Source organism: Carlito syrichta, unplaced genomic scaffold (assembly GCF_000164805.1).
Source record: "Carlito syrichta isolate Samal-C Ts95f unplaced genomic scaffold, Tarsius_syrichta-2.0.1 Scaffold304726, whole genome shotgun sequence".
Taxonomy (NCBI): Eukaryota; Metazoa; Chordata; class Mammalia; order Primates; family Tarsiidae; genus Carlito; species Carlito syrichta.
This window is the reverse complement of record NW_007248822.1, coordinates 155,434-171,831: the sequence shown is the minus strand read 5'-3', so window position 1 is coordinate 171,831 and position 16,398 is coordinate 155,434. Positions and strand designations below refer to the sequence as shown.

The 16,398-nt window shown below is 41.7% G+C and overlaps 1 protein-coding gene across 1 annotated transcript in view; it reads left to right on the top strand.

Annotated features, from left to right (window-relative positions):
- The first annotated feature begins 13,886 nt into the window (after window positions 1–13,886).
- The window catches only part of RIOK3 (RIO kinase 3), a 31,097-nt gene continuing 28,585 nt past the window's right edge, over window positions 13,887–16,398 (top strand). The window contains 3 exon segments of the mRNA XM_008060774.2: window positions 13,887–13,977; window positions 13,980–14,078; window positions 14,081–14,148. Of these exon segments, the coding sequence (XP_008058965.2) occupies window positions 13,902–13,977; window positions 13,980–14,078; window positions 14,081–14,148 (243 nt within the window). The 5' untranslated portion in view covers window positions 13,887–13,901.

Genomic DNA, 16,398 nt, shown 5'->3' with positions numbered 1-16,398 from the left:
TGTGGGGAATGATCCAGGATTATGTTGTGACTGATGTATATTAGTTATTTGTACATTTATTTTAGATCTTTGTAAGGGGAAAACTACAAGAAATGAGTTTTATATAATTTATCTAAATTTACTACAGGTTTTCATGTTCAGGTTAAACAATTTTTCAGCCTTGGGTGAAAATACTTGCAACAGTTTATTGATAAGGTGACTGTTTCACCTTAGGACAACTGTTGCATACCAATTTTTATGTGTATGTGTGTAAAAACACTTTAAAATTGAATTAAGATATGTAAACTTAAAATTGGTTGTGTACCCAATATACCCCAGGTTCAGTAAATAAACAATTTTTTTAAAAGTTATGTTTGATAATGCCTCAATAAATGTTTAATAAATGTGCATTGAATGATTGAAATCAAAGTGTCAGCCAGCCAGGAAAAATTATATTAAAGTAAATAAATAAATAAATAAATTGAAAAATGTATGCTAGCCGGGTTCGGTGGCTCAGCCTGTAATCCCGCGCCTTTGGGAGGCTGAGGTGAGTGGATTGCCTGAGCCGGCGGGTTTGAGACCCACCTGGGCAGCAAGACCTCATCTCTACAATAAATCAAAAAAATCAGCTGGGCGTGGTAGCGCATGCCTGTAATTCCGGCTACTCGGAAGGCTGAGGTGGAAGGATCGCCGGAGCCCAGCAGGTCGAGGCTGCGGTGGCCGGGAGCGGCCACTGCACTGCAGTCTGGGCGACAGAGTGAGACTCCAACTCAAAAAAAAACCGAAAAATGTATGTTGAATAATAAAAAGAGGGAGCTTGGCTAAAACAATGGCTTGTGGGTTTTTTCCCCACAAATCTTTTTAAATAATGAATTTTTATGATAACACATAAAAATATGATAGCAGGGTTATGAAATCAAGGCTCTCAAAGGATGGCAATAGCAGTAGCACACCTTTTGAAACTCCCTAAATCACTCTTAAAAAACCTTCAGAATATAACTATCTCCTTATGAATATAGTCACAAAAATCCTCAAGCAAACACTAATAGAAGCGAGTCAGCAATATAAAAAAAAGAATATACAGCTTGATCAAATGAAATTTATCCAAGGAATGCAAAGTTGGCCTAACATTGAAAAACCAATGAACATATTGCACAATATGAATATAATAAAGGATAAAAACCACATTGTCATTTCAATAGACACAGATAAGGCATTTGACTAAATTCAACATGACTTCATGATAAAAACATTCAGAAAATTAGGAATAGAAGGAAACTTTCTCAGCATAATAAAAGGAATCTATAAAATACCTGTAACTAAGATCATAACTAATGATAAAAGATAATGCTTTCCTCTCTAACATCAGGAACAAGATAAGAACAACCTACTTTATCACTTGTATTCAATATTGTATTGGAAGCTTTAGCCAGGACAAGAAGGCATGAAAATAAAATAAAAGGCATCCAGATTTCAAAAGAAGTAAAACTATCACTGTTACAGAAGACACAACTTTTTATATAGAAAATCACAAAGAACACATTAAAATACTATTAGAACTAATAAATGATTCCAGCAAGGCTGTAGGATGCAAGATCCATATACAAACATCGATTTTATTTTTACACACTAGCAATAAACAATCTAAAATGAAATTATGAAGAAATTAAAATGCCATCAAAAAATAAAATACTTAGAAATAAATTTAGTAAAATTTATGCTCTGAAAACTACAAAAGATTTTTGAAGGGCATTAAAGAAGACCAAAATAAATGGAAAAACATCCCATGGTTATGGATTGGAAGACAATATTATTAAGATGGCAATAGTCTCCAAATTGATTTATAGATTCAATACAATCCCCATCAAAATTCCAGCTGGTTTATCTTTCTCTGCAAAAATTAACAGATGGATCCTAAATTCATATGGAAATTCACGACACCTATTATAGCCAAAAATCTGAAGAAAGAAGAAAAAATTTAAGGACTTGATTTCAGAGACTACTACAAAGCTATATAGTTAGTCCAGGCAATATGATACTGGCCTAAGAATACATATATAGATCAATGAAATGGAATTGACAAATTCTCACATTTATGAGCAATTGATTTTTGACAAGACAATCCAATAAACAGACAATAGCTTTTTTTAACAAATGCTGCTAGGACAATTGGCCATCCACATGCAAAAAAATGAAGATGGACTCTGATTTCATATAATATACAAAAATTAACTTGAATGTAAGTGAAAGACACCAGTCACAAAAGACCTCATGTTGTATGATCCCATTTATATAAAATATCCAGAATAGACAAATCTATGGATATTATAAAGAAAACAGAATGGTGGTAGGTTAGGGCTAGGAGTGATCGGGGTGTGGATGCAGAATGGCTGCTAATGGGCCTGGAGTTTCTTTATGAGGGTGATGAAAATGTTCTAAAATTGATTGTGCTGATGGTTGCACAACTTAGTGACTATACTAAAAATAATTTGATTGTACACTTTGAATGAGTGCATTATATCTCAATAGCAATATTATTATTGTTGTTATTAGAGTCTCACTCTGTTGCCCAGGCTTGAGTGCAGTAACACAGTCATGATTACTGATGGGCTCAGGTGATCCTTCTGCCTCAGCCTTCCAAGTAGCTGGAACTACAGGCCTGTGCCACCACACCCAGCTAACTAACAATATTATTTTTTTAAAAAACAGAGTCTGTAGCAAAACTATACCCCAACATCTACCTCAAAACTAAGGGACACCATTGGGGTGGCTGTGACTGGAAGAGGGTACGTGAGAATTATATCTGCAGTGCTAGTAATGTTCTGTTTCCTGAGTGCAGGTTCCAGGTGTGCTCAGTTTGCAAGAATTCATTTAGGCGTATATTTATTATTATTATTATTATTATTTTGTTTGTATGTTTTACTTAAAAAGCACACTGCACAGAGAGACAAAGATATAGAAAAACTATAAAAAGACACAGAAAGACAAAGATACAGAAAGCATATGAAAAAAGGATTAAGAGTTTATGGAGGTTAGAATGAGAAAATCTAACATACATTTAATTTGCATTCCATGCAAGGTGCAGTGACTCATGCCTGTAATCCCAGTATTTTGGGAGCCTGAGGTGGGAGGTTTGCTTGAGCCCAGGAGTTTGAGACCAGCCTGGGCAACGTAACAAGAACTTATCTCTACAAAAAAATTTTAAAAATAGCCAGGTGTAGTGGCATATGTCTGAAGTCCCACCTACTAAGGAGACTGAGACAGAAGGATGGCCTGAGCCCAGGAGGAGATCAAGGCTATGATGAACCATGATTGTGCTACTGCACTCCAGCCTGGGCCACAGATGGAGACCCTATCTTAAAAAAAAAAAAAATTGCATTTCATAAAAAGACAAAAGGGAGAGTATGAGAGAGTCATTTTCTCTTAGAACTAATGAAAGGCATGAACCCTCAGATGCAGTAGGAATAATAAATACTGAGCAAACCAAATGAAAATTAATCCATTCTTAGAAATATCTATATATTCAAATACATGTTTTTCTTTTTTTTTTTGAGTTGGGAGTCTCACTCTGTCGCTTAGACTGTAGTGCAGTGGCCGCTCCCGGCCACCGCAGCCTCGACCTACTGGGCTCCGGCGATCCTTCCACCTCAGCCTTCCAAGTAGCCGGAATTACAGGCATGCACTACCACACCCGGCTGATTTTTTGATTTATTATAGAGATGAGGTCTCGCCAAGTTGCCCAGGCGGGTCTCAAACCCGCGGGCTCAGGCAATCCACTCACCTCAGCCTCCCAAAGGCGCGGGATTACAGGCTGAGTCACCGAGCCCGGCAATACATATTTTTCATTGTGGCAAAAACTTAGTCAGACATGGTGGCTCATGCCTGTAATCCACACCTTGGGAGGGGGAGGCAAGAGAGGATTGCGTGAGCCCAGAGGTTCGAGACCAGCCTGGGCAACTTGACAACACCTTGCTCCTACAATAAATCAAAAATTAGCCGGGTATTGTGGTACAACCTTATAGTTCCAGCTACTTGGAAGGCTGAGACAGAAGGATTGCCTGAGCCCAGCAGGTTGAAGTTGCGGTGGTCATGAGCATGCCACTGCATTCCAGCCTGGGCGACAGAGTGAGACTCTGACCCAGCCCCACCTCCAAAAAAAAATGAGGAAAAATTTACCATCAATCCTGATGTCAACACAACTGGTAAGGCATTATTTTGGGGTATGTCTAAGGGAGTTTTCAGTATGTGAGTCTGCGTGGACTAAGTGGGGAGGACACACACTCAGTGTGGTCAGGTACCATCCAGTCTGCAGGGATGAGGACAGAACAAAAACAGAGAAAAGGTGACTGTGTGGATCTGTCTGCTGGAATTTGGATATACTCTTCCTTTCTTTATGACAATGTCAGACTTCCCAGCCACCCTGACCTCCACCATTGGGTTTTTAGGCCTTTGGTCTCAGACTGTGAGTTACAGCATCAGCTTCCCTGGTTCTGATGCCTTTGCACAAGAACTGTGAGCCATGTCACCAGGATCTCCTGCTTGCTGATGACCTATCATGGAACTTCTCAGTCTCCATAATCTCATGAGCCAGTTCCTCTAATAAATCCCTTCTCATATATCTAATATATAATCTATTGGTTCTGACTGTCTGGAGAGCCCTAGCTAATACACTCTTTTGTTGTTGTTTTTGAGATGGGGTCTCACTCTGTCACCCAGACTGCAGTGCAGTGGCACAATCACGGCTCACCAGAGTCTCAACCTCTTAGGCTCAAGTGATCCTTCTGCCTCAGCCTCCCCAGCAGCATGTGGTGCATGACACCACAGCTGACTAATAGTTAGCTCTTTTGTAGAGACAATGTCTTGCTATATTTCCCAGGCTGGTCTCAAACTCCTGGGCTCAAGCAATCCTCCCGCCTTGGCTTCCAAAAGTGTTGGGATTACAGGCGTGAGCTACCGGGCCTATGTGTACATTGTTGAGCAACACATCTCTTTTTCTCTTGCAAAACTGAAACTATATACCCACTGAACAATAGTTCCTCTATTCTCTCTCACTCCATCCTGGAAGCCACCATTTCACATTCTGTTTCTAAGAGTTTAACTACTTTAGATAACTCATATAAATGGAATTAAATATACATCTTTTAAAAATGTATTTTAGAGACAGGGTCTCACTATGTTGACCAGGCTGGCCTCAAACTCCTGGGTTCAAGCAATCTTCCTGCCTCAGCTTACCACGTAGCTGGACAACAGGTGCATGCCACCATGCCTGGCTCATATACAAAATTATTCTTAAAATTATTTTTCTTTTATGTACCCTTTGTAGTCAGAACATTATATGTCAATTAAAATATATTGTGTAGGCCAGGCGCCGTGGCTCAGCCTGTAATCCCAGCACTTTGGAAGGCCGAGGAGAGAGGATTACCTGAGCCTGGGAATTTGAGACCAACCTGGACAACTTGGTGAGACTTTGTCTCTACAATAAATCACAAAAATTAGCCGGGCATGGTGACATGCATCTGTAGTTCCAGCTACTTGGAATGGTGAGGCAGAAGGATTGCCTAAACCCAGCAGGTTGAGGCTATGGTGTCAGTGAGCATACCACTGCACTACAGCCTGGGCGACAGAGTGAGACTCCAACTCAAAATACATGCATACATAGGTTGTGTAGCAAAGGGAGCAGAACAAAATATTTGTTATTAAAAATGGCAATGGGGCTGGGTGCAGTGGTTCATGCCTATAATCCCAGCACTTTGGGAGACTGAGGCGAGATGATTGCTCAATCCCAGCAGTTTGAGAACAGACAACGCAACAGAGCTGTTCGGGAGACTGAGTTGGAAGGATCACCTAAGCCCAGGAGGCTGAGGCTCCCGTGAGTCGTGATTGTGTCAGTGCACTCCAGCCTGGGCGACAGAGTGAGACCCTGATTCAAAAGAAAAAAAAAGGCAATGGGTTGGATAGGCATGAAACAGTCTCTCTCAGAGTCCCACCTAACCCTAACTGAACCATATCCATAACATTTCACCCGGATGACCTTATGAAAATACTCAGTAGTCACCAAGTATACTGTGAACTTGCCTGCCTTTATGCCTAGTCTTATGCTGTTCTTCCACCCAAACTTTAAAGTTTCTCCCAATTTTCATGGCCTGTGTTGGTGCTGTGCTGCCTTTCCAGACCTCACCATGAATCCTGAAATGCTTGTTGTCCATAGCAGTCATTTGGAAATAAATCAAGCGCTCTTTTGAGACAGAGCGGTTTTATCATGTAATGCTGGTGTGTGACTCTGTTAGCTCTCTGATTATAATCTCATAGTTCTTTGTTTCTCTCACAGGACTGTAGGGGTGTCCTAGGCAGTTAACAAATATTTGTTAATTGCCTGAAACAGCTATTTGCAAAATAGACTTGATGATTTTCAATATTAAAGACTAAAAAGCCTTACTTCTGTTCTCTTTAGAGACCAAAGAATCTGTTAACTCATGTGTTTAGGCAGGGCAAATTCTCGAATAGCTTTGTTTCTGCTGAGCACCAGTGAGTTGTCAGCAGAGATGACAGAGTGTAAAGCTGGAGCCAAGCCTTTAGACAAGGTGCTTACTCTATGTCACTGTTAGATCACATAGGAATAAATGCTGTTATTGGCAAACCACATTTTTCCTATCAATAATATCTGTAAATGTAAAACATAAATTTGTAAATGGTAAATACCACAAATGTCCTTCTAACTTCCTTTTTAAGGAGTTAGTAGTGGGTTGTGTCAAGTAATATCTTTTGTTTTTTTTTTTTAGTTGGAGTCTCACTCTGTCACCCAGACTGGAGTGCAGTGGCCACTCCCAGCCACTGCAGCCTCGCCCTGCTGGGCTCCGGCGACCCTTCCGCCTCAGCCTTCCAAGTAGCTGTGCTACCACGCCCGGCTAATTTTTGTTTTATTTGTTGTAGAGATGAGGTCTTGCCAAGTGCCCTAGGTGGGTCTCAAACTCATGGGCTCAGGCAATCCACTCACCTCAGCCTCCCAAAGTGCTGGGATTACAGGCTGAGCCACCGAGCCTAGCCATCAAGTAATATCTTACCCGTAGACAAACAACCATTAAAATTGTTAACCCAGAAAGCCTGTGCCTACCTGAAACCCCATCTTCCCTTCCCTGAAACCCCACAATAAATCAACTTCCCTTGTCCTCACAGCTTGCCCTCTCTACTTCCTTGACTCAGTTAAAACAGGTGCAGTGGTTCATGCCTGTAATCCCAGCACACTGGGAAGCCAAGGTAGGAGAATCACTTGAGACCAGGTGTTTGAGACCAGTCTGGGCAACACAGTGAGACCTTATCTCTATAAAAAATAAAAAAAGTTAGCTGGGCTTGGTGGCATGTGCCTGTAGTCTCAGCTACTCAGGAGGCTAAGGTGAAAGAATAGCCTGAGCTCAGGAGGTCAAGACTGTGGTAAGCCATGACAGCACCACTGCACTCCAACCTGGGTAACAGAGTGAGACTCTGACTCAAAAAAAAAAAAACAAAATCAAAAAACAAAACTGTGTGTCTTCTGGAACTATTCATTTTCCTCCGGGGTAGGGAGTAAGGGCAACATTCTTCACTTTCTCCAGGCAGCTTCCAAAACGTTATTCCTGTCCGCTCAGGTTAACACATTTCTCTTGAGTCTCTGACCATCTGTTGCCTCTGTCTCTAAGCTTCCTTATCAGTATCGTCTACCAGCCTCTGGGGGTACAATCTGCACGTTTTCTGAGCACTCTGGCACCTGTGCAGACTCTTCCACTCTATCCCAAGTTCTGTCATCTTGCTGGGTGATTTCAAGGTCTTTGCAGATCACCCATCTGATATGCTGACCTTTAATCCTGGCTTCTTCTTCTTTTTTTTTTTTTTTTAAACAGAAGTGTTTTACTATCATATTATTTTTTAAAACAATTATACACCCAGTTAATGCATGAAGTTTTATACTGTGTAGCCACATGGTATACATTGTGAAATGAGTTGAACTAAAACTTATTTATCTTATTTATTCTTTCTGTTTTAATAACATACTGCTCCATAACATTACCATTTTTTTTTTTATTTTTTTGAGTTGAAGTCTCACTGTCGCCCAGACTGGAGTGCAGTGGCCGCTCCTGGCCACCACAGCATCGAACTGCTGGCCTCCAGCGATCCTTCCACCTCAGCCTTCCAAGTAGCTGGAACTACAGGCACGTGCTACCGCACCAGGCTAATTTTTTGATTTATTGTAGAGATGAGATCTCACCAAGTTGCCCAGGTGGGTCTCGAACCCACGGGCTTAGGCAATCCACTCATCTCAGCCTCCCAAGGCACGGGATTACAGGCTGAGCCACCGAGCCTGGCTAACATTACCATTTATTAGAGACTTATCTCATTTAATTCTCACAATGACATTCGTGAAATACAATTTTATGGCATATTATTTTGATCTTCCCATTGATAATGATACTTCAAAAGATTCAGTAACTTATTCCATGTAACAAATCAAATAAATATTAGAATCTGAATTTAAACCCATTTTTGTTTTTTTTCCTCTTTTAATTTTTATTTTAAAATTGTGGGGTACAATTCAGGGTTAGTATACAACTATTCATTGTGCAGGTACCCTTACTGATGAGGTGTGCCCCCTTCCCCAGGCAGATATCAACTACTGTCAATCCTCACCCCCAACCCCAGAGTTTCCCGCTACTGTCAATCCTTTTCTTATAGTATTATGGTAATTATTCAAGGTCCACTTATGAGTGAGAACATGTGATACTCAGCTCTTTGTTTCTATGAGAGATCACTCAGTATTATAAACTCTAATTCTATCCAAGTTGCCGTGAAGTTCATAATTTTGTTCTTCTTTATGGCTGCGTAATATTCCATTGTGTATATTATTTTTTTTTTATCCAGTCCTCTTTTGATGGGAAGTATCCTGGCTTATTAAATGTCCCAATCTCAGCCTCCCCTTTGCTTCACTAGGACTTCCTCAGAATAACCTAATCTGCTCGACCTCTAAAACTCTTAAATAGCCCACTTTCTCTCTTTTTAAAAGTGAAATTTACATAACAGAAAATTAATCAGTTTGAAATATAAAATTCAGCAGCATTTAGTAGTTTCACAATGTTGTGCAACCACCACCTTTCTCTCTCCCAAAGAAGACCTCATTAAACATAATTTCCCCATTACACATGAAACACTCTCTCCCTGTTACCCACTCCCCACCTCATTCCCTAGCAGCCTCCAATCTATTTTCAGTCTTTGTAAATTCACCTATTCTGAACTCATACGATATGTGATATTTATGTTTGGCTTCTTTTACTTAGCATAGTTTTTTTCAATATTCATCCACATTGTAGCATGTATGGGTGCTTCATTCCTGTATTAGCTTTCTAGAACTGCCTTAACAAAATACCACATATTGGGTGGTTTAAGCAACAGATATTTATTTTCTCATAGATTTGGAGGAAGGAAGTCCAAGATCAAGAGGCATCCTCTGAGGCCCCTCTTCTTGGCTTGGGGATGGATGGTCTCCTCGTGCTGCCTCTTCACATAGGCATCCCTCTGTGCACACGTATGTCTCTATTGTCTTCCTCTTTTTATAGGAACACCAGGCCAGGTCCGGTAGTTCACGCCTATAATCCCAGCACTTTGGGAGGCCAAGGCAGGAGGATTGTTTGAGCCCACGAATGCAAGACTATCCTACGAACATAATGAGACCTTGTCTCTACAAAAAAAAAAAAAAAATTCAAGAATTAGCAAGGTGTTGTGGCATATGCCTGCAGTCCTAGTTACTAGGAAGGCTGAGGTGGAAGGATCACCTGAGTCCAGGAGGTTGAGGCCATAGTCATTGCACTCCAGCCTGTGTGACAGAGTGACACTTCGACTCAAAAAAAAGGACACTGAATCATATTAGCTTAGGGCCTCACCCTGATGGCCTTATTTTAGTTAATCACCTATTCAAGGAACTTATCTCCAAATACAGGTGCATTCTGAGGTACTAGGGTTTGGGACTTCAGCATATAAAATTGGAGGGGACACATTTTAACCTATAACCTTTCCTTTTATGACTAAATAATATTCCTTTGTATGCATATGCCACATTTTGTTGGCCCACGCATCCCTTGATGGCCATTTGGGTTGTTTCTACATTTTGGCTATTCTAATAATGGTTCTATGTGTACATGTTTTTAATTCTTTTGGGCATATATCTAGAAATGGAATTACCAAGACATATATGTTGAGCTTTTTGAAGAACTACCACTATTTTCTACAGCAGCTGCACCATTTTACATTGCCGCTTGCCATCAATAAGGGTTACAATTTCACCATGCTCTCACCAACTTAATTCTTTAAAAAAAATTTTTTTTTTTTGTAGTGATGAGGGTCTCACTCTGTTGCCCAGGCTGATCTCAAACTCCTAACCTCAATCAATCTCCCAACTCAGCCTCCCAAAATGATGGGATTACAGGTGCGGGTCGCCATGCCCAGCAACCAACTTAATTCTTTAGCTCCATCATGTTCTTTCTCCCCGCAGAACTTCTTACTCCAACTTTATCAAAATCTCCTGTCCCTAACTCGTGCATTCTTCCTAACAGCGTCTTCTTTTTCATTTACTTCCATAGCCAACATAAACCACATAATTCATTATGAGTGATATTGAGCTCTCCAAATCTCAGCTTCCCGATCTATAAAATGGATTAACAGTATCCCTCAAAATGAGCTAATGTATTTGAAGTGTTTAGTTCAACACAGTAAGCATTCAACAAATGGTAGTCATGATGATGGCTACTAAACTGTTATTTTCAGCCTCTGTTTTTTCTCATAAACTCCAGACTGCCTATTGGCCATTTTCTAACTACATCCATTCAGTTTGTTCATTCACAAATATTTGAGTGTCTATTATGCTAGGCCACCGTGCTAGGCATTGATTTACAATGGTGAGCAAAATAAACACGGTTCCTGCTCTCATGGAGAATAACAACAAATGTGAATATCTAAGTTTTTGGTGTTTTGTTTGTTTGTTTTTTGTTGCCCAGGCTGGAGTGCAATGGCATGATCACAGTCACCACAGCCTTGACCTGCTGGGCTCAGATGATCCTTCCATTTCAGCGTTCCAAGTAGCCAGAACTACAGGCTTATGCCACCATGTCCAATAAATTTTGGGGTTTATTGTAGAGACGAGGCCTTGCCAATTTGCCCAGGCTGGTCTCAAACCCCTGGAATCAGGCAATCCTCTAGCCTCCACCTCCCAAAGTGCTGGGATTACAGGTGTGAGACACTGTGCCTGGCCTGTATTTACAGTTTTGGTAGCTGCTATTTCCCATAGGCAACATAAATGTAACAATTACAAAATTAACTCTATCATCTTCCCTCCCAACTAGCTCTTGAGCACTACCTTCCACCCAATCAATCAAAAAAAAGAAGTCATCTTAGATTCCTAGACCTCCACCGAGATGCTTACCTCTCATTCCACTCTACCTTCACTTAGCACCACCTACATCAACACCAAAACCCAAAAACCAAATTTTGAAAACAAGAGAAATGAGATCAGAGTTGGAATATTCAGTCACCTTATTAGACTGAATGCTAATAACACTTTTAAAAGATGTGTCAGTGGAAGTCAAAGCAACCTCCTCATCAATTGCCTGCCAGGTTTTCTTTCTTTTTTTTTTTTTGAGTTAGAGTCTCACTCTGTCGCACAGACTGGAGTGCAGTGGCCGCACCTGGCCACCGCAGCCTCGACTTGCTAGGCTCCGGCGATCCTTCTGCCTCAGCCTTCCAAGTAGTTGGAATTACAGGAATGCGCTACCACGCCCGGCTGATTTTTTGATTTATTGTAGAGATGAGGTCTCGCTGCCCAGGCGGGTCTCGAACCCGCAGGCTCAGGCAATCCACTCACCTCAGCCTCCCAAAGGCACGAGATTACAGGCTGAGCCACAGAGCCCGGCTTTTGCCAGGCTTTCTAGTCTCCAGCCTCACCCTTTTCAATCTACCCTTCACACAGCTCTCAGAATTATCTTTCTAGAAAGCAAATCTGAAAACATTATTCTCCTTTTTTAATGACTACTTATTGTCTAAACTCTTAAGTCCTTAGTATTAAAAACTCTTAGACCTTTCCTGCATTCTTCAACCTAGTCTTTCCTTTGTTCCTGTTGAACCCCAGGTTTGGCCAGCCAAACCACTTGCCCTTTTCTGATGCACCCTGGAGGTTCCCTGTTTGGGGAAGACCTCACTCCACCTTACAGCCCATCTCACTGATGCCTGGACATCTTGAGAAGCTTAGCTCAAGTGTCATCTACTCTAATGAACCTTTCCAGAGCATCTGGTTATCTGACCTCTTCCTCTTTTCCATTTCCCTGGGCCCTGCACAGGCATCTATCATAGCACCTTTAACATCTAATTCTACTTGAGTTCAGGACCTCAAGGTACATGAGGCAGGTGCCTATTCTTATTTATATATGTCACTCTATTGTTAGGAATTTAAAGCAAACTATAAAAATTTGTTGAATAGATTATCTAAGTAGAATATTCAGATCTCAGTTTTATTTTCAACTTCCTGTCCTTTTCTAATATGTCCCTCACTGGTACATTTTTGTCATATGCTGCATCTCAGCCTTTCTGTCTGCTCTTTTTTCTTTTCAATTTTTTTTTTCAGAAATACTTGGCTAATTTTTTTTTTGTTGTTTTTTTAAGCCCTTCCATTCTAGGAGCTTAACTAATTTAATAGGCTTCAATAACTTCTGGTTGATCCTCTCCTTTCTTTCTTACCCAGAATTGAGAAGTCCATTTCATTTCTGGTTACGCCCACTTTTCCTTAACTATTTATACTCCAATGAGAATTCTTTGAACACTAAGAAGGAACACAATTTCCACACTTATTTGCATATATAGACAACATTTGCCAATCACAGGCCTGTATCCTATTATATGGCTATGGTCTGCCTTATTTTAGTAGGAGTGTCTGGAGGATTCAGAACAAGCTTTGGCCTAGAATAGGCAGGAGGCGAGGATCCTGTTCTAATGTTAATCATTAAGATCAGTATCTCAGGGCTCTCAAGGATTGACACTTAGAGATCCTGACTCAGAACTGAGATTTAGGAAAAATAGCTATCCAGTACAAATTTCTAGAAGGTCTAAATAGTTGACATTTAGAAATTATAGAGCCAGTTCCTAAACTCAGACTGCATGGGTCCACCACTTAGCTTTGCCGCTTGTTAGCTGTATGACCTCAAATACTTTATGTCTTTGTGCTTCAATTTCAGAACAGTAAAACTGAGATAGTGACAGAATTTACACCTCAAGGTTATTTTAAGGACCAAAGAGTTAATACGGTATTTTGAACAGCACATGAAAATAGTAAGTGAAACGTAATGCTTAGTTATCTTTTATCCGGATACTTATGAGAATCTCTCTACAGAATACAAAATCAAAACTTTTACCATATAGTCCTATTTTTGCTCGGTTGTATAACATTTTTACAAATTTTCGCATTCCAGCCCCGCCCCCCCTCCCCCCACAACAGTAACAACAAAATCCGACCTTTCTCCTCAGTCCCTTTTCCCCTCTCAAACCTGCCGTTTTCTGTCTCCCAAACCATCCCAGCTTAGAATTACGCCAGGAAATAATGAATGAACACAGAGAGCCTGGTGTTTATTTACAAGTCACACCGCCTAATCTAGTTTAACGAGATCCAGCGGCTGTCTCGGGCTGCCAGGAAGGAAGGAAGGAAGAAGGCAGTGCAGGGGCAGGGCAGGGCCTGGGCCAGAGGAAGCCACACCCAAATCCTGCCCTGACCTGCCCTGGCCGGTACAGACCAGCTTGCCCACAGTTGACTGCCAGCCGGACTTTGCTAGCCCTGGCCCTGCGGGCAGCGGCCGGAAGCGGTCGGCCCGGGGGCGGGGAAAGGTGATTGAAGGCGGAGCCAAGAGCAGGCGGCCAATCGGATGCGGCCGTCACAGCGGAGAGGGCGGAAGAGGAGAGATCTAGTTCCGGACGCGGCCGCCGCCGCCATCTGTCACCTTAGCTCCGGCACCGGCAACCGGTCGTCCCTGCCCCGCCTTTCCCCTCGGCGGAGCCTGCTTCTCGTCCTGCCACTTCTCTGCTCTGTTCTTGTTGCTGCTTTCTTCCATGGATCTGGTCGGAGTGGCTTCGCCTGAGCCCGGGTCGGCAGCGACCTGGGGACCCAGCAAGGTGAGTGGCAGTCGGGGCGGGAGTACCTGCCTTGGTCTCCTGGGCTGGCTCTCTCGGAAGGCCCGGGGAGGGCGGCTTCGTGGGCCACTCGGCAAGTGGGGACCGGCCGGGGGGCCGCCGGGATGGGGGCGGGAGGGGACATGTGAAAGAGGCGGCGGAGGGCGGCTGGGCTCCCAGAGGGCACCTGGGTGAGTAGGGCTCGCTCTCGGCTTCCCCTTACTCTCTGAATTTCCGTAGCATATATGTGAGCAGGACTGGCTTGCAGACGCCGACACTGGAGGGAAAACAAGCACGGTCTTGTTTTTCATGGGCGAAGTGAGTCAGCCGAATACACAGAAAGTTGGTTTAGGAAGCTGTTTTCGTAATTTGAAAAGTGTGCTTATCCCAGTCCGGAAATGTCTTGTTTTTGGAGTAGTAAGAGATAAAACCCAGGCGCACCCTCCCTCCCTCCCTCGAAATTCTAGTGTAGTACGCACCATATACAGACAGAGGTTATGAATCTTCATTATCTGCCTGGGCTTTAACTTTTTGGAACTTTTTCCTAGAATGATCAACTAAAAACGTTTATTTCGCATTTGGTTTCTGGCTTTCAGCCTGCTCCTTTTCGTGATACTTTCATTAAAAGGATGAAAAGACTTTTCTGCTACTTTATTGAGGGTTTGCTTGAGAGCAGAGTGCTTCCACTGGGATTTTATGTTCCAGAAATTAAGGTTGTGAAGGAATCCAGCTTTTTTAGCTTCATAATTTGTTCTTCATGTATTAACACAGAATGTTTGTTTCATTTAAAGGGTCACCTGTTAATCTTATCGGATCGTCAGGCTTTGACTTAACAGCAAAAGGAGTGAATAATTAGCTATTATGTAAAAGAAAATTAATTTTATAAAAGTTCTCATACAACTGTCAGAAGAATCTAAGGTAGTCCATTGGCAAATGCGGTTACACCTGCATGTTACTTTGTGCATTTTTTGTTAAGGCACTGTTTATAAAGTCAAAATCAGTAAACTTAAAAGGACAGAATCACTAGACAGAGACTAATAAATATAAACTCTACATGTTAAATCCCTCCAGTTAAACATTGACAAAGGCTAGCAAAAATGTCGTAGAGATAAACTCTGCTGAGAGTACATCCTAACCACAGAACAAATTTCACTTAAGAAACTAATTGAGTAATAAAATATTTATCAGTCATATTCTTCTTTAAGTATGCATCATCAGAATTATAAAATTCCATGTTCATCATACAACAAAAAACGTTCCTGGGGTTTATTGATGTTCTATTGGAAGGACAGTGTTTTGACAGGGAAAACAATTAGAGACCGAAAGTTACCACTTAATTCTTTCCTTCTCTAACTTTGTGGAAGACTGAAGTGATTACACAAGCCTCCATGAGGGAGGTGGAGATTTGAGTAAGAAAAATGGAAGGATTCTCAAAACTTTTTAATCAGGATATCTTTATACTGTTTTCTTTTTTTTGAATCGGAGTCTCACTCTGTTGCCCAGGCTGGAGTGCAATGGCATACTCATACTGCAGCCTTGAACTGCTGGGCTCAGGCGATCCTTCTACCTCAGCCTTCCAAGTAGCTGGAGGTACAGGTGTGCCCCATCACTAAGTTTTTGATTTATTGTAGAGACAAGGTCTCGCCAAGTTGCCCAGGCTGGTCTCCAATCTCTGGGCTCAGGCAATCCTCCCACCTTTGCCTCCCAAAGCGGTGAGTTTACAGGTGTGAACCACTGTGTCTGGCTTCTTTAATACCCTTTTTTTTTTTTTTTTTTTTGAGTTGAAGCCTCACTCTGCTGCCCAGGCTGGAGTGCAGTGGCATGCTCATGGCCATCCCAGCGTCGACCTGCTGGGGCAATCCTTCCACCTCAGCCTCCCAAGTAGCCGGAACTACAGGCATGTACTATCACACCCAGCTAAATTTTTGGTTTATTGTAGAGACGAGGTCTCGACAAGTTGCCTGGGCTGTGTTGAACCCACGGGCTTAGGCGATCCACTCGCCTCATCCTCCCAAAGTGCTGGGATTCCAGGCTGAGCCACTGAGCGGCATTCTTTATACTCTTAATAATCATTGAAGACCCCCAAGAACTTTTGCTTACATTGGTTATCTGCTGATATTTATTATGTCAGACATTAAAGCTGAGAAATTTTTTATATGTTAACATAAATAACCTTTTTATATTTAAAGAAAACTAGTTTCTAAAACTAAAACACATTAGTAAAGAGAATAATATTATTTTACATTTTTGCAA